At 53.1% G+C, this 17,434-nt stretch overlaps 2 protein-coding genes across 2 annotated transcripts; both read left to right on the plus strand.

Moving 5' to 3' along the window:
• HOXB2 (homeobox B2) lies at positions 1-1,814 on the plus strand. Its single transcript, XM_047080746.1, has 2 exons — positions 1-382; positions 1,156-1,814. Exons 1-2 carry the CDS (start codon positions 1-3, stop codon positions 1,812-1,814), a joined length of 1,041 nt encoding a protein of 346 aa, XP_046936702.1.
• A 9,563-nt stretch (positions 1,815-11,377) lies between these two features.
• Positions 11,378-12,784, plus strand: HOXB1 (homeobox B1). The gene is made up of 2 exons (XM_047081293.1): positions 11,378-11,963; positions 12,456-12,784. Exons 1-2 carry the CDS (start codon positions 11,378-11,380, stop codon positions 12,782-12,784), a joined length of 915 nt encoding a protein of 304 aa, XP_046937249.1.
• The last annotated feature ends 4,650 nt before the right edge of the window (positions 12,785-17,434 follow it).

Below are 17,434 nucleotides of genomic sequence, written 5' to 3' on the forward strand. Positions count from 1 at the left end.
ATGAATTTTGAATTTGAGAGGGAGATTGGGTTTATAAACAGCCAGCCATCGCTCGCCGAGTGTCTGACTTCCTTCCCCGCTGTCTTGGAGACATTTCAAACTTCATCAATCAAGGAGTCGACATTAATTCCTCCTCCTCCTCCTTTCGAGCAAACCTTCCCCAGCCTCCAGCCCGGCGCCTCCACCCTTCAGAGACCCAGGAGCCAAAAGCGAGGCGAAGATGGGCCCGCTCTGCCGCCGCCGCCGCCGCTCCCCGCCGCCCCCTTGGTCCCCGAGTTCCCCTGGATGAAAGAGAAGAAATCCGCCAAGAAACCCAGCCAATCCGCCTCGTCTCCTCCAGCCGCCTCCTCCGTTTCGGCCTCCGGGGTCGGATCGCCAGCAGGTCGGTTAGCGGGGTAGGGGTGGGGTGAGGGGCAGCTAGAAGAGAGGGGGAGAAAGAGCGATGGGGGAGGTAAAAAGGGTGTCGAGCCTGTTGGGGATCCTTGCCCCGTCTAGTCCAGGGATGAACAAGAAAAATACACTGCTGGGGTTCAGGCCTGGTTCTTTCTTTCTTTCTTTCTTTCTTTCTTTCTTTCTTTCTTTCTTTCTTTCTAACACTATAGCAGATTTTGGAGGCTGGTTGGGGAAGAGCCTTTTCTCTGTTAGAAAAAGGATTTGATTTAGCTTTTCACCTTTATCTGTACGGAGGAATCAAAGCGGTGTTGGGGATTGAACGTGGGCGCAGGAAGAGATTCAATCCCATTTCTCCCTGCTCTCAAAGAGGGGAATTTGAAAGCCAGGGTGGACAGGAGGTGAGGAATAATCTTTCTTAATGAACCCCCTCTCTCTGGGTTAAGCTCGAAAATGCCAAATTGAGGGCTCCACGCCAATGATTCGGGATGGAGGCTCTGAGGTTCTGGGGGCAAAAGGCAGCCGCTCCCTACCCCCTGCGTGGTCCGTGGGCGGCTCTCTGAATGCTGTGCCCTGACCCGGGCAGGGTCTGCGAGCGAGAGGGGGACGGGAAAAGCCGTGCGAGCGGGCCGCTTCGGTAGGCGGGAAGGGGGGGGGGGTGCTGCTGATACTGTTTTTGGCGGCTGGGGTGGTCTTCACCTAAGCTGAATGAGGTTGAGCAGGGGACACCGCCCGCTTTTGACACCCAGCCCTCTTTCCCTGCAGATGGTCCGGGACTGCCGGAGGCCGCCGGCAGCGGGGCGCGCAGGCTGCGCACTGCTTACACCAACACGCAACTGCTGGAGTTGGAGAAGGAATTCCACTTTAACAAGTACTTGTGCCGGCCGCGCCGCGTGGAGATCGCGGCCTTGCTGGACCTCACCGAGAGGCAAGTCAAGGTGTGGTTCCAGAACCGGCGCATGAAGCACAAGCGGCAGACGCAGCACCGCGAGCCGCCCGACGGGGAGCCGGCCTGCCCAGGCGCTCTGGAGGACGCCGGCGAGCCAGCCGACGAGCCCGCGGCCAGCCCTGGCCGCCCCTCCGCCTCCCGGCCGGCGCGGGAAGCCTGCTGTCACCCGCCCGAGGTCGCACCGGCCCTCCCGGGCGCCCCGGGCCCCCAGCCTTTGACCGCTCACGTGGGGGGTAGTTTGCGCGCGGCCGCCAGGCTGGAGCCCGAGCCGTTGCCCGAAGACGCCTTCCCCGAGCGGCAGGATTCGCCTTTCCTGCCCGATCTCAACTTCTTCGCGGCCGACTCCTGTGTCCAGCTGTCCGGAGGCCTGTCCCCCAGCCTGCAGGGCTCGCTCGACAGCCCGGTTCCCTTTTCCGAGGAAGAGCTGGATTTCTTCACCAGCACCCTCTGTGCCATCGACCTGCAGTTCCCCTAACCTGTTTCCTCCTCCCGGCCGCTTCGACCCCCGTCCCCTCGTCCCGTCTGCTGGAAAACCCGAGGACCCCCCTCTCCCCCAAGTCGCTTAGACTTCTTTCTGTGTTTTGCTAAAATTCAGGTATTACTGAATTCGTGTTTAATCCATTTCCTTTCGTTCCTCTCTAAAATATTGGGCACTCGGGTGTCTTTTTAAAACACACAAATTCCGTTCGGTAGACTCCTTCCAACGAAATCTCAGGAATAATTAAACTCTTGGGGGGGGCTTTCTTAAAAAAGAACTAGAGGAACTTGTTTTCCTCTCTCTCTTTTTAAGTTTTAGACCCGTAGATTATTTATTGAAATTCTTTAATAATAGGAAAAGGGGAAAGTATTTATTGTACATTATTTTCATAGATTAAATAAATGTCTTTATAATACGAAAACGAGTGTTTGTGTTGGAACCCCAGCCCCTTGCCCCGCACCTCCCTAGGCCGGCCCTCATTCCCTCGGGACCCGCGCGAGGCTGCCCGACCCCGCGTCGGCTAAGTCCGGGTGGTACAAAAGCGACCCTACTTGGCCACCGCTTCTCGACCCGCAGCTCGAGAGGAGTGGGGAGTTTGCTGGAATTATGTCACCTGCACACCCTCCAACAGATGGCCTTGGGTCCCGCGTCGGTGTTCCGGGGCTCTGCTTAGAGATCTAGGTGGGCGGGTGGAGGGAGAGGAGGCCTCGGGGACGCGACCGAGGGTCGTAGCAGGGGGCGCAGAGGTTTAGCCGGAGCGGGAGGGCTCCTAGGGTTCCCCAAGCTTCTGGCTTCAGTGCCCCCAAGCCGGGTGGAAAGGCTTTTTCGGGAACACAAGAAGCCTGGGGACGCGAGGCCAGGGGTCGTGGGCCGAGTGGCGTGGGGGTTGGGGGGTGTTCTCGGGAAGCAGGTTTCCAAACGGGCCAGGAAGGAGGCTCGCGGAAAAATGGAGCGAGGCCCGGACCCCAGTGCTTCTCGGTGCCCGCAGCCACTCTGGGGCTTCGGGGTCGGGAGGGCGTCCGAGGAGCGGCGGGGCCGCCAGCCCGGGGAGGCCCGCGCCTCCTCTGCAGGCGCTAGGCCTCCGGGGGCGGGAAGGAGGAGCGAGGAGAGCTGGAGGGCGACAGGACAGCCGTGAAGATGCTCAAAATGGCGCTGGGGCCGGGCTGCAGGGAGGGCGCGGGGAGAGTCGGTGGCCGCCATGACAGCCGCTTCGGGGCTCTGTCCCCGCGCCCTCCTCCTTTCCGGACCTTCCAGGCCCCCCTGAGGAAAGGGAGCCAGGAACCTCCTTTTCGTTTTTGTGTTATTAAAAAAAAAAAAAAAAAAAAAAAGAGGCCAGCGGAGGCGGAGGACGCGCGGGGGCCGTGGAGTGCGCGCGGCGGACGTGGAGTGCGCGCGGCGTGGGCGGCGCAGGGGTGAGCCGCGCAGGGGTGAGCGGCGGGTCTGCAGGCCCGGGTCGGCCTCGCGGGGTCTGACTGTGCACCCTTGGCTCTGGGATCTAAAGCCCGGCCGCCGCTTTCTCCAGATGCAGGCCTACCTGTCTTACCGACAGCTTCATTTGCCATCTCAGCTCTGTCTCCTATCCCCCATCGCACCCGGCCCGGCTGCTTGCAAACCCGGCGAGCGGGGAAGCCAGGATCGATCTCCCCCATCTGCCTCCTGGTTCGTTCCGGGGAACGCGGAGATTTAAAGGGCCCTGGAAAGCCATCCATCCTTCTTAGGTTTACTTAATATTTCTCTGGCTCAGAAACAGACACCGCAGGGCTACCTCCCCAGCAGATGCTGCCATTCTCGAAAAGCAGTTTATTTCCTGGGCCTCCCAGACTTTCCCCTGGACCAGCAGGACGGGGACTTGGAGTACCAGGCACGGGGAGGCAACAACTGTCAGGAAAAGCCAGGAGCCAACACAGGTCGTGACACATAGGACTAGACAGGCTCTCGCATATTTTTTTAACTGGCCCCTCAGTGTGGGAAGTGCACACATCTTATTCAGCTGGAATTTAATCCCTTAAACTGTCTTAATATAGAATTCATCTCCTGCATTAAATAATCTTATGTCATGTTAAGTTGCACTTATTTCTTTCATAAATAAATTAATATAGAACAATTAGATGTGTTATTATAATAATATCATGTATCTTGTTAGTTTATTTTCCCTCATAAAATATATAGGTATGAAATAAATTCAATATATTAAAGTAATAATACACAGCTTATTGGCTCGTGTATTTATTTTCCCCATAAATAAGTGAATATACAATATATTAAAACCACACTATATATCTCATTGGGCTGTGTGTTTATTTCTCCATAAAATATGCCCATAGGCAGTGCTTAACATCTTAAAAATCGCAGCACATAGACATCTCTACACCAACAAAACGAAACAGACATTTCAGCTGGGGCTTTGATTTCTATGGACAGCCAAACTAGATAATTTGGTCTAATTAAAAATGCTCTTTCAGCTATAGCAGGTTGTTACAAGGATCAAGAATACCAGAAGGATCTTGCTAATTGCCCACCTTCCAGCTTTCTTTGGTGGTCAAAAGGAGGGCACCCTTCATCAATGCCAAAAATACAGGATCTGCTCTGCTGGAGAGAATTCACATCCTGGGATCATGGCTTGGTCTGTAACACTCTGGGGCCTCTGGGGCTTCCGTTCTCTTAGAGCCTTGCTGCCCCATGGACCCACACACAGCATCAGCACTACCTGTGAGCTACTTAGAAATGCAGAATCTTAGGCTCCACTTCAAGTCTGCTGCAGCAAAGTCTCAATTTAGCAGATCCCCAAGTAATTTATATGCACATTAAAATTTGAGAAGCGCTATTAGATCATAGTGCCACCTTGCTTCCTGCCTTCCTCCCGTGCTTAAGAATTTTTGATCCTCTCTACCCAGCTGATCCCTCCCAGTCCTCCCCCAACTCAAAGCAGTGGACCAAAGGATAGGGAATCTCAGCTCCTTCCTGAGGCTGCACCAGTCCTGATTCCTCCCTGCCAAAGTGAGTGGAGGGCCAGGGGAGTCCAGCCAAAGGCTGGATCTACCTGTTTAGATCTAGGTACTTTGTGTATCCTGAGAGTGGGAAGCAATGAATCCAGGGAATCAGGAGCACTGCCAGCATTTCCCCTGGTTGATTATTAGAGAGAAGTTGGAACTCTTTTCACAGGCAGCCCAGGACACTTTCTGTCTCTATTTTTCCATATTCACAAAATTCACCGTCTCTGATGCCCCTCCAGCAGAACAAAGAGACAATGCATTTCCAGAAGGAAATGACTCATGTTTTCAATCTCCCCACCCAATTTCAAAATCAAAGGAATGTCTGGCAATTTGGGATTCGTAAAGGATTGGTACTCGGGACCCCTGTGTCCCAGATCAGCTCCTTTTCCTTATTTCATCTCTGCGGCCATCCTATTTAGCCTGAGATTTCCCAGCTGGCTTTGGAGAAGGAAGGAGAAGGGGTAGGGATTCCCAGATAAAGCAGTAGACCCTCTCCCCGGACCCCCCCCCTTCTGCCCCACCACCAGTGATGGTAAGCTAGAAGGTAATACCAGGCGGCCACACTCACTTATCCCATTCTGATTGGGGCAGGGCTCCTCTTGGGGCAGGACCATTGTGAGTGGTCTGGAGCACAGACCAGTTCTAAATTGGCTGTGGTTGGAGTGGGAAGGTTTCAGTGCAGTCCCCAAAACTGCGGATCAGTCTGCCCTGCTCTCGGTGAGTCATTTCTTAAGACGAATGACTCAATATTATGGTGAAAGCAAACGACCATTAGACTGAGGAATTATTTGCAATCATGACAACCCGGAGTCATTGACAAAAAAATTTAACTTATGCCTGGCCAAGTCCCTTCCACTTTCCAGACCTCAGTTTCTCCATCTGTACAATAAGTGGAAGAGCTAGATGCGTTCTAATATCCTCTGCATCAATATCCGACCAAAGTAATACTTGCTGGTCTTCGCGAACAACGTATTAAGTACTTATGATGGCTGGTGTCACGTGCTTTCAAATGGAGGTGCTGACTTTTGATGTTTGACAATAACCCGCCTCCCAAGTATCTGGTAGGACCCTTTTAACAAATTTTGAATTTGTGACTTAATACCAACCATCATGCCCCAATCATTATTATTATTATTTAAATGTTTATTTATTTTGAGAGAGAGAGAGAGAGAGAGAGAGAGAATGTATGTGTGTGTGTGTGTGTGCGCGCCTCCACACAAGGAGGGGAGGGGTACAGAGGGAAAGAGAGAATCCCAAGCAAGATCTGTGCTCAGCACTGAGCCCAACGTGGGGCTTCATCCCAGCCCTGTGAGATCACGACCGAGCCGATATCAAGAGTCCCCCACCCAGTCACCCACTGAGCCACCCAGGCACCCCCCTGCCAGTCATTACTTAAACTAGTAGAGAAAGAAACCTTTTCAGCAAGCATGAATTGGGTATAGTGTTATATGTCAAGTTTTCAATAAACATGGGTATTCCAAAATGTCCTAACCAAGATTTCCTCTGACTTTCGTCCCTTGTCACCTTCCCCAACATTTGGTTATGTTTCCTCTTGTTTCAAAAACAGTAGGACATTTTATACAAAAAGAGCCACCAAACTTCTTCTTTGACACGGTGTACTAGATCTTAAAAGTCCCTTTTAGACAGGTTTTGTCTCAGTGCTGGGGCATCAGAGCACAGGTACAAGTTCTGGGTCTCCTTAAATAGCCCTGCTGAATTCACCTGCCCACCTTTCCCCTAAGTTTCTGACAAGCATTCCGTGGCCGTGCTGTACATCTTCCTGAAGATGTATTTTTTCTAGTCAAATACATGTCCTCAGTTTGCAGAAAGTGGCCTCTAGCCCCCATGGGATCCCCTCCACCTCCTGTGGTTGGTGTGGCCCAAATCCTCCCTTGACCTCTCGGCTTAGTTCTGCCCTCCTGTCCCCACCCCCACCCCCCTCTTCACACTCAGCTGGGAAGCAGATATTTAGTGCCTGAAGGACATCTAAAAAACCGCTTCCTCCTGAGAACAGAGTCAGAAGTAAAAGAGCCCTCCTCAAACCTTCTCTAATTCCCAAACACTATAGAAAAAGTCTGAACAGTCATCCAGGTACAAATTCATCTTGGTCATTGTTCTATAAAGTTTTCGAAGTGGGTATTTTGGCCACAACTAATGCACTTGGAGAAACCCAATTAAGGAGAAAATTATTTCAATTCTTTGTGTCACTCTAATCTTTCCTTTTAGGAAGATTCCAACTCTCTGATTTACCTTTCATTCCAGATGAAATCTATCTAGAATACAGAAGTTAGGTTCAACCCCTACTCCACCCAGAAAGGCAGTTTCTAAGCTACATTCCTCAAGGAAGGAGAGATAACATCCTCCTTAGAAAACTTTTTCCAAATATTTGGAAGATCAGGAAATTCTTGCTAATATCGAACTTCACCTTCCTGCTACAATTTTAATCCTTTGGGTTCTTTGTAGATTATATAATATTAGGCTTTAGTTTCCAAAGAACTCTGCAGTTTAAAAGAGAATCCTGTGCCTAAACAGAGCCAAACTTCTCAATTCTTGATGAAATTTGCATATGATAAAATACATATGTATAATATATGGTGATCCGTTACATGAAAATATAGCACACATGCTATTTTCCTATCACATCTGTCCAGATTTTAATATGCCAGTTATAGTAAAAAGCAGAAAACTGTCTCATAGTATTTTAGAATGTGAATGTAATGTTAATATCAACATTTATAGAGTTCTCTATTGTTTATATTTTCTTGTTTGCTTTAATCCCACCAAGGATGCAGTGAAGTCAGTAGAATTAAACCCATTCTTCTTCTCTGAGGCTGAGACTCAGAGAGACCAAGAAATCTGTCCGGAGTCATAATGCTAAGAAATGGCCAAGCAAGGACTTGAACCCAAGTATTCCAGCCCCCAAACTAGTAGTCTTCCCCCTTATGATATGTACTGCCCACAGTCTATGATTCTCAACCAGATTTGTGACAATTTAATCAGCTTGTATTAAAAGAAACACCAGTGAATTCAGACTCCAACCTCTCCTCAAACAGCCATCTCTTATAGAGAAAAAAAAAAATGACAACCCTTTTAATTCTTAAGTTCCAACCTTTGATCTTGGTCTTGGCCTTCAAGAACTGGGCTGGGGAGAGCAGGCAGAGAGACACTTGGGGACTTTATGAAAAAATTGTGCAGCTAGCTCCTGCTAACCCCCAGCAAAGGCAGCTTCCTACACACACACACACACACACACACACACAGAGGCCAGAATCAGGTGTAAACTTCTAATACATCCCCCTATTCTGATTAGAATGGCCCCCCTGCCTGCATCCTGGGTGTGATAAGGAGGGGCACCTCTCAAAGATAATTTCAGCTCTAAACATGCCTATGTTCCCCTTACTCCACTATTTAGACACACAGTATATAAAAGAGGAAATCAATCCGCTTTATTTCACTTTCGTGTTGGGTCTACCCAGAACTTCTCTGGTGAATTGAGTTTGGTCAATCAGAAAATCCTACACCCATAGGTTTTTTTCCAGCTATGGATTATGTCTGTTCGTTTGTTTTGTTTTGTTTTGTTTTATAATCAGCTGTGAATTTAGCAAAGAATTCAGGCTTCATAGACCTTCTCCTCAGGCTAGAGTCTGGTGCGGTTTCTTTTGAGGAGGAAGGGACTTGGGAACACATAGGGAGCCAAGTTACTTTTCTCCCCCCAGTCATTTCTGCTGGGGCTGGGAGAGCCAGCAGGAATTTGAGGAAGTTTTAATCTCTCTGCTACACAAGGGAAGGGAGCAAGACTCAGGGATGAATTAGAGAGTATACTGAATTTGGAGAGCTAAGGCCAAAACCATCTCTGCAATCGACGGTTTCACTTGAGACACTTTTTCCCCAACCCTTTTCATCTTGTCATTAGTGATAGACTATTGGTCACTTGGGCTGTTACAGGGAGGCTGCGTTTCCCCAACTCCCAGATTTCTGCTGTTTTATTAAACTGGTTTGGAATTCACTGCTTCCCCTAGACCTCAAATTGTTCCCTTAATTGGAAAAGCAAGGGACGAGATGAGCGGGTTCTCTCTGGGTTGAGGGAGAAAGGTAGAGAGTGAAGTGACAACTCTCAGAGGCTGGGCAGCCAGGTCAGACACAGGTCTCAATCAGATTTGGGGTTAGAAGAGAAATCCTAACCCTCTATCTACCCTTCTTCTGCAAAGGTCTCGGTGGAGAATATCTTAAAGTGAGAGGGAACCATTAGGGACATCTGTAAACCCAAGAAGAGAAAACAGAAAAAAATAGGCTTGTTCTCACCTCCACACTCCTTTTCTTTTCAACCCCCCTGCAGGCCACCCCTGCCCCCATCTCGGATTCTCCTTTCCTTTGTCTGCCCTCACCCCTTTGGCAGTGAACATTCTCTCCCCCTCCCCCATTGTATCTCCCTTAAAGAAGTTACCAGCTGGTCCCCCTCCCCCCAACTTGTTCTGGTCTGAAGCAGGGTCCCAAGCAGAGTACATGTAAGGAGGGAAAGGGACAAGGGGCCTGTGAGCTCTTTCATAGTTGGGGGCTAAGCGATGCAGTGATGAAGTGTTATCAAGAGAAGAGAAATGTAGTGTGATTCTGGTGATAAAGATAGAAAGCGGGAGAAGGGACCATAAGGCACAGGCAAAGTGAGGGGAAATGGGAAACAGAAACATGGAGACAGAGACTGGGAGAGAGACCCAGCTTTGGGGTTCTTTGCAAAGGATGAGTACTCACCCTGCCCTTTAAGGCGTGGGGAAACCTGAGAAGTTTTGAGGGTCCTCTCTGGACCTGTCTCACCTGCTTGCTTCCTTTCCTCTCCTGAATTCAGTTGTTTACAGAGATCCCTTCCCTGAACTCTTGCCCTCCTGGACTTGCCCTAGCCCCGGCCCCAGGCCTCGGGTCAGGCAGACACCCTGACAGGTTACAAATGAGTGTGGGTGTTGGATTGCGCCAAGCTCTTGTCCTCCGAGTCTGGAGGAGGAGAATCAATGGGGTCTACCTAAGAGCTTCGCTTCCAGGCCCATCTGGGTCTGAAGAGAGAGAAGGAGGCACTTCCTGTTCTCCTCCCCTCCCCCAACCCTAACCCGACAGACACGGAGCAGCGAAGGGTGAGACTCCATTCCTGAACCTCAGGACCTCCACACTGATTCTCCCATTCTCCAAACAAATTCCCTCGCCCTATTCTAGAAAGTTCCCTGAAAACTGGACTAATCTTTAAGCTGCAATTGGTATTGAATTTGGGAATTTGAGGTTTGGGATAGGCGGTGGCGGGAGGTGGGGGGGTGGGGGGTGGGGGGATGGGAGTGGGGTGGGGGAGTGGGGGTGGGGTGGGGGGGCAGGGACAGGGGATGGAAGGTGGTGAGGGAGAGAGGGGGAGGAGGCAACCAGGGGGAACACAGGAGCTACGCTAGTTTCGAACACTTGAGAGAGAGAATAAAAATTCCCTCCTCTTCCCCCTGTAAACATCACCTAGCTCTGTGCCCATTGTGGCTCTCTGGAGAGATACAAGGAGTTATTTGAGTCTGAGTGAGTGAGCCAGCTACAGCTATGGATGGCTAGAGAGAGGATAAATACATCTAGAGAGATGAGGTGATGGATAGGTAGGGAACGAATATAAATATGGAGAGAGACGGACGAATGGAGAGATGGATTGAGACAGAGAGAATATAAAGTGAGGCTGAGGGAGAGGAATGGATGTGTGAATGAGGAGAGAGCGTTTATGCGGAGACGTGGAGGGAGAAATGGGGCATTTCTCGCCCCCCTCTGCACATTTCTGTCGTCCTGTCTTGCTCCCTGAAATGCGTTTCCCACCTCTCGGTTAATGAATTCTCCCTCTAGACTCTAGGCCCTGCCTCGCCCTTGGGTGTTTTGCACCCCCTTCCTTCACAGGTATCCATTTGGCCCAAGATAACATACCTCCCCCCCCCCACCCCCCGCTGTCCTAGCTCATCACCCCAAGATAAATTGGGAGACAGAGACCAGGAGTGGGAGTTCTGGGCAAAGTAAGGAGGCTAGATACCCCACCTCCCAGTCTACAGCCTTGGGGGTGGGGGGGGGAAGGCTCCTTTGGGGGGGGGTGGAAAGAGTGAGGGGCAGCTGGGTTGAATTTGTCCAAATCTAATAACCCAGGAGCCTATTGAAGGCCTTGGGGGTTGGGAGGGGAGGAAAGTCTTGAATATTCCTCTAACTTTTACCCCCTCTCCCTCTGGTCCCTTCTTTCCAAAAGTCTTTGAAGAAAGATGTTTTTGACGCTTCCACGTCGCTCTCAGATGGATGGGCTGCGGGTGATTGAAGTGTCTTTGTCATGCTAATGTTTGGGGGGTGATGGATGGGCGCTGGGGCTGCCAAACTCTGGCCCGCTGCGCCCATTGGCCTGGGAGAGATCACATGCGCCCCTCCACCCCCACTCCCTACCCCCTTCCTGGGGGAGCCCTGGCCCAGGCGAGCTGGGCCAGGCCATGGATGCAAGCTTCAGCGTTGTGACATACTGCCGAAAGGTTGTAGGGCAAGAGGGTGTCTCCCCCAGACGGGCCGACCCTCCTGCGGCCTCCACGCATGGACTATAATAGGATGAACTCCTTCTTAGAGTACCCACTCTGTAACCGGGGGCCCAGCGCCTACAGCGCCCACAGCGCCCACAGCGCCCCTACCTCCTTCCCCCCCAGCTCGGCTCCGGCTGTTGACAGCTACGCAGGGGAGACCCGCTATGGCGGGGGACTGCCCAGCCCCGCGCTCCAGCAGAACTCAGGCTATCCCCCCCAGCAGCCGCCTTCTGCGCTCGGGGTGCCCTTCCCCAGCTCGGCGACCTCGGGGTACGCCCCGGCCGCCTGCAGCCCCAGCTACGGGCCCTCTCAGTACTACCCTCTGGGCCAACCCGAAGGAGACGGAGGCTATTACCATCCTTCGAGTTACGGGGCCCAGCTAGGGGGCTTGTCGGACGGCTACGGAACCGGTGGAGCGGGCCCGGGGCCGTACCCTCCCCCGCAGCCTCCTTTTGGGAGCGAGCAGACGGCGAGCTTTGCATCGGCCTATGCTGATCTCCTCTCCGAGGACAAGGAATCGCCCTGCCCGTCAGAACCCAGCACCCCCACAGCCCGGACCTTCGACTGGATGAAGGTTAAGAGGAACCCACCCAAGACAGGTATGAGACAGGCGTGGCCACCCCTTCTCCGGGGCCCCAAACAGCTCTGCTTCTCCTGCACTGAGGGTGTCCTAGGCCTGGGACGGCAGGACAGGTGGAGCAGTCCAGTAGAGGCAGGTAAGAGCGCTCCGCCCAGTTTCAGGTCACTTGGGGTTTCCCTGCCCAGCCAGTGCCCAGCGAGTGCCCGGTTACGTTTAGGAGTAAGTCTCCACACCGCCCCCTCCCCCCGCACTCCCCTGCTTCTCGATCTGTGTGCCCAGCACAGACCCAGGACCTGCTTATGTTGGGGGAGGGGAGATGGGGGAGGTAGAAGGGGGCTTGGTCTGAATTTGGGGGTGTCTGGTGATCCAAGGGCACATTGAGAGCTGAAGTTGGAAGGAAGTGGTGGGGGGGGGGAGTTAGCTAGAGCTGACCCAGGAGGAGGAGAGGGGAAGGAGAAAGAGGTGAGAGAACTGACGTGGCCCCCTCTCTCTCCCGCCCCGCCCCCCCTAGCGAAGGTGTCTGAGCTGGGCCTTGGCGCGCCCGGCGGCCTCCGCACCAACTTCACCACGCGGCAGCTGACCGAGCTGGAGAAGGAGTTCCATTTCAACAAGTACCTGAGCCGGGCCCGGAGGGTGGAGATCGCCGCCACCCTAGAGCTCAACGAGACGCAGGTCAAGATTTGGTTCCAGAACCGGCGCATGAAGCAGAAGAAGCGCGAGCGGGAGGGAGGCCGGGTGCCCCCAGCCCCTCCGGGTTGTCCCAAGGAGGCGGCTGGAGACGCCTCCGACCAGTCGACGTGCACCTCCCCGGAGGCCTCGCCCAGCTCTATCACCTCCTGAATGAAACCTTCCGACCGACCGTCGGGGCTCCTCCGCTCTGGAGCGCCTCAGTCCAGCCCCTCTCCTCCGCTCTCCCTAAGCCAGGCCTCGACTTCATCGTTCCAGCCACCCGTCACCAAGGCCGGGCGCTCGTTTACAGCTGCTTTTGGGGAGACTGGGGAAACGCTTTTCTCTGGTCCGGGCGGGGTGTTGATGGCTGGGGACCCTACAGGACCAGAGGCATGGGAGACACGGAACGTGTCAACTGTGGAGGGAAGGGCTTCCTTCCGCCTTTCATCTGGGGACCAGCACGTGGGTGGGGTAGAAGCCAGCCACACCCTCCTGAATTCTCCCTTCTTTCCAAGTTCCGTGTGTTCAGTCAGTGCCTTTGAGTCTCAAGGACTCTTCCGGAGCCCTCGGTTCCTAACTCTCCCTTCTAGGCCGGGACAGAGGGAAGGCCTTGAAGTTTCTCCTGAGGGAGGTTTTTGGGTGCAGGCCTGTTACCAATGCTTAATCTCTCCAGTCACCACAGACCTTACAACAGCACCAGCTGCCTTGTGACAGACCAAAAAAACTGCCCCCCCAACCTTATTAACCCCCTCCTGGCACATTTGTATTGCACTAACTCAGCCTCCAGAAGTTGTTTTCTGAGACCTGCCTCCTTCCACCGGCGACCTCATCTCTAAGCCACCAAAGTGTTTTGGAACTTGGTACTCCGGAGACTTCTGGAACGTTGTTCGAGGCCTGCCCCCAGCAAGCCTCTACCAGGAAGGCGCAGGCACGCCCCCACTAGTTCCTCCCCTATTTATTGCCTCCTGGAAAACCCAGGACCCTCCTCCCCATCCACCTCTACCCCTGGGGCAGCCTAGGGAGGCCCAGGTGCAGTGAGAGCTCCCAAAAGCAGCAAGCATTTCTCTGAACCTTAGAAACAGTGGAGGTGCCACGGGAGTTTCTGGAAACCTGAGCCCCAAGCGAGCCGGGTTCTCTCTGTACCTCCAGCTACCTCATTTCAATAAAGTCTGTGTTTTTCCTTCTTCCCGACTCCGTCTGCTCCTCCACACCCCCCCTCCCCAGGGTGGAAGAGGCGTCATACTCCAAGAGCCCTGAGGAGACATGGGGGAAGATTTGGTGAATGCTGGTTGGGCTGGAAAGATTTGAGCTGGAAGACCTCAGCTGGATAAAGAGGACTTACTGGGTGGGACCAAAGCAGAACTGGGCCCCAGCCTCCAGGTCTGACTGTGGTCAGTCCTTGGGTCATTGGAGCAGCCAGGAAAAGAGGTGGGAAAAAGAGAGTGGGAAGGAAATTGCCCGGAGAGGGTCCTGAGAGGGAGGGAGGCAGGAAAATCGAGAAACATTATTTGGAGAGAACAGAAAAGGTGCAAAAAAAAAAAAAAAAAAAAAAGAGGAGGCAGTGTGGGGGAAAGCAAAGGCCCTCTACCCTCTCCCCCTGCTCTCTCCCCCAGGCCCAGAGGGAGGCCTGGCATGGAGTGGGCCTTCACACTGAAAGTTTGCTGAAGGAGTGAGGTGGGGGTGGGGAGGCTGTGTAAGGTGCCCCCTCCCAATCAATTCTTGCTCAGAGAAAGAGGATGGGTCGCTGACAAACTCCAGAAGGGCACACGGGTTACCCCCTAACGCCCGCAGTTCCCACCCGCAAGCCCCCAACCAACGGGGATGGGGACATCGGGACAAAGGAAGCCAGGGTAGCTGGGAGACTCTGGCCCTAGCCGGCCCGCCTCCGAAGGGCCCTTCCCTGGCTCAAGGTGAACGTCCCGGGTCTCCGGGCCGCTGGACGGCAGAGGGGAGGCGGCCACGACCGGGGCGGGAGGGGTGGGGCTCGGGAGAAGGGCAGGTAGCCCGCCCAGCGCCCAGCGGGCCTGTTGGAGGACGTGGGAGGGCCTGGGGGCGGGGAGCAGAGGCCCTTCCCCCTCCCCCCCCCCCCCCCCGAGGTAAATCCCAATCCCGCGCTGACCTTTTTACCTCGAAGCGCCTCTGGGCTTTTCCAAACAAGCCAACAGCGAGCCCGCGGGGGCAGCTATTGTCTCCTGGCCGGTCCCACTGACAAACCTTTGGTCGGCGGAGGCGGGGGGCCGGGGCTCAGGAAGCTCCGCGACGGCCACCAAACCGCCATCGCTCACTCGCCCCGCAGTGCCGTCGAGCTGACATCGGCCTGCGGGCTCGGCCCGGTTTATTGATTCCGGTGACCCGGGGAGTCCAAAGGCCCCGGAGCCCGGACAGCTGGGCATGGGGGTGGGGGCGCGGGACCAAGGGGTTGTCTTATCCACCCCATCTACTTAATTCTGACCTCAAAGGAAGAGAGGCTGCGAAAAGGACTAGGAGCGTCCGTAAGAAACGCTGAGCATTTGCTTCCTAATGAAAACGATGCCATTATAGTAGCGGCAACGTTATCGAGAGTTGCACAGCCCAGCCGGAGGGGAAGGGAAGTGTGTGCTTAGCTTTCCCAGAGGCTGCTGTCTTGCCCTCTGTCCTTAAACAAATCTATTAACTGCTTTTCTGCATTGAATTGAAATTGCCACCAAGGTTGGCTTCCCCAAAGGGGGTCACCTTGACCGAGGGGACAGAGCGAGTGTCTGTGGAAACAAAACTCCCCTTGCTTGGAGCCATTTACTGTAAGCCGGTAGAGCCTTCTGGTGGAGGGATTTGTGGACCCTCCAACCTTGGGGCCAGCAAATGAGCAAGGATGCAGGGAAGGAGAAGGAGCAGTGGTTAGAGCAGGGCCACAGGGGTGGTGGAGCTGGACCTCAGACTGGGGCTGACAGGTCCTGAGGGAAGCGTGATGGAGGAGACAGGAGGGAAGGGGAAGGCGGCCGCATTTGATTTTGGTCATAGCAGAAGGAACCCTCAGATTCCCCCGGGGAAGGGTGAGGGGCAAATTGATTCTCTGTTAACAGCGGGGCGCCTCAAAATAATCCACAATGAGCCTGAGTCTCCTATCTCCTTAGATGCAAACATGGTTCCCACTTTGCGCTCCCCTAAATCCCACTCGGACTCCAGACTGGTCTACACAGAAGGCAGTTAGTTGGATAAAGAAAAGGTCGCTGTGCATTTTCCTATCAAAACTGACAGAGGAGGAGGACGGCAACACAAACAGAAACACATTTTTCCGCTATTGAAGTATGTTGATGGCTTTCACTGTTAAACTTTCCAGAATAGATGCCAAACTACTTTACTCATGGATTCCTCTGTGGCTTTCAGAAAGGTGGGTTTTTCACAGCCCTCGAGGGGGTGAGGAGAATTATATTCACCAGGAGATCTGAAAGTGCATTTTCTGCAGAACTGGAAAGCCCTCCACCCCCACACCTCCATTTACCATGACCAACTCGAGAAAAATCTCCTGTTTTGAAAATATAAATCTTAAAAAAAATTTTTTAATGTTCCTTTATTTTTGAGAGAGAGAGAGAGAGAGAGAGACATGGAGCGCAAGCAGGGGAGGGACAGAGAGAGAGAGGGAGACACAGAATCCGAAGCAGGCTCCAGGCTCTGAGCTGTCAGCGCAGAGCCTGACGCGGGGCTTGAACTCACAGACCGCGAGATCATGACCTGAGCCGAAGTCAGACGCTTAACTTACTGAGCCACCCAGGCGCCCCGAAAATTAAAATGTTAAGAGAATTTTTTCCCCTTGATTCCTCACCGGAGACAGAATTCTTCTCAGGGCTGGCTGCAAGTCTGTTAAGGCTTCGGAGGAGCATCTCCGCACCCCTCCCCCACTGTCGGGGGAGGGGGGCAGTGGAGCCTTCCCACTCCACCCAAGCCTCCCTCCACACCATCTGTTTCTCAGCCCCAAGTGTGAACTTTTCTTCTTTCATTTGCCTTCTTCTTCAGCGTTTGTTCTCCCAACGTGAGGCCCTTTGATCTCCTGCACAAGAGAGACAAGAAAAAGAGATTTAAAAAACCCTGAAGTTCTTCTTACTTTTAAGTTAGTTTCTTTGTTACGAACATTCCTTTGCACCCAAACCGCTGGGCTGCTGGAGGGGAAGTTGGGATGGGGAGGCTGGGGGCATCTCGGGATGATTCAGATGGGGGTGGGTGGGGATCCAGATGAGTCTGGAAGGAAGGCTGAGGATTTGGGGAAGTGTCTGGGATACCTGGGTTCAACTCCTTCAAACCTCGCCTGTCATAGCCTGGTGGCCACGGGCCAGTTGTCTAATTCCCTGCGACCAGTTTCCCTGCCTACAAAATGGGGATTGTAATTGTACCTATCGCACAGGGTTGATGTTAGGATTAAATTAGTTCATATGTGAAAAATACTTGGAATAGTCCCTAATAAATAAACGTGGGCTCTAATAGTAATTGTCATCATGATAAGGGCCATGTCCTCTCCCACTTCTATGGTCCTTAATCTATTCCAGGGCACATCTGGACCTTCAGGACTGCACACACATACGCTTACTTGTCACACTCGTATCTTGTTGGATCCCTGATACGTCTAGGGGTCTAAGGGCAAGTTATGGGTCCATAGAAGGGATTCCCTCCTTAGCAGCTGAGAACAGCTCAAGCAGGCCTGACTAAGACCCCCTCATTTCCTTCAGGTCTCAGGGCACTCCCCCATGGAGGGGGACAGTTCTCAGGGCCTCCGCACCTTTCTCCCTCCCATTATGGGAGGCTGGGCAAGAAGAAGGCAGACATTTTGAGTTCCCCACTTACACTGGTGGA

Source organism: Lynx rufus, unplaced genomic scaffold (assembly GCF_022079265.1).
Source record: "Lynx rufus isolate CCGP_SWC_20201006 ecotype Redwood Valley unplaced genomic scaffold, mLynRuf1.p SCAF_18, whole genome shotgun sequence".
In the NCBI taxonomy this organism is placed as follows: domain Eukaryota; kingdom Metazoa; phylum Chordata; class Mammalia; order Carnivora; family Felidae; genus Lynx; species Lynx rufus.

What these genes read in the sequence shown, in the direction of transcription:
- HOXB1 (XM_047081293.1), top strand. Translation starts at nt 11,378, where the DNA reads ATGGACTATAATAGGATGAACTCCTTCTTAGAGTACCCACTCTGTAAC. An exon ending in GAGGAACCCACCCAAGACAG is followed by an intron (nt 11,964 to 12,455) that starts GTATGAGACAGG and finishes CGCCCCCCCTAG; the next exon opens with CGAAGGTGTCTGAGCTGGGC.
- HOXB2 (XM_047080746.1), top strand. Translation starts at nt 1, where the DNA reads ATGAATTTTGAATTTGAGAGGGAGATTGGGTTTATAAACAGCCAGCCA. An exon ending in CGGGGTCGGATCGCCAGCAG is followed by an intron (nt 383 to 1,155) that starts GTCGGTTAGCGG and finishes CTTTCCCTGCAG; the next exon opens with ATGGTCCGGGACTGCCGGAG.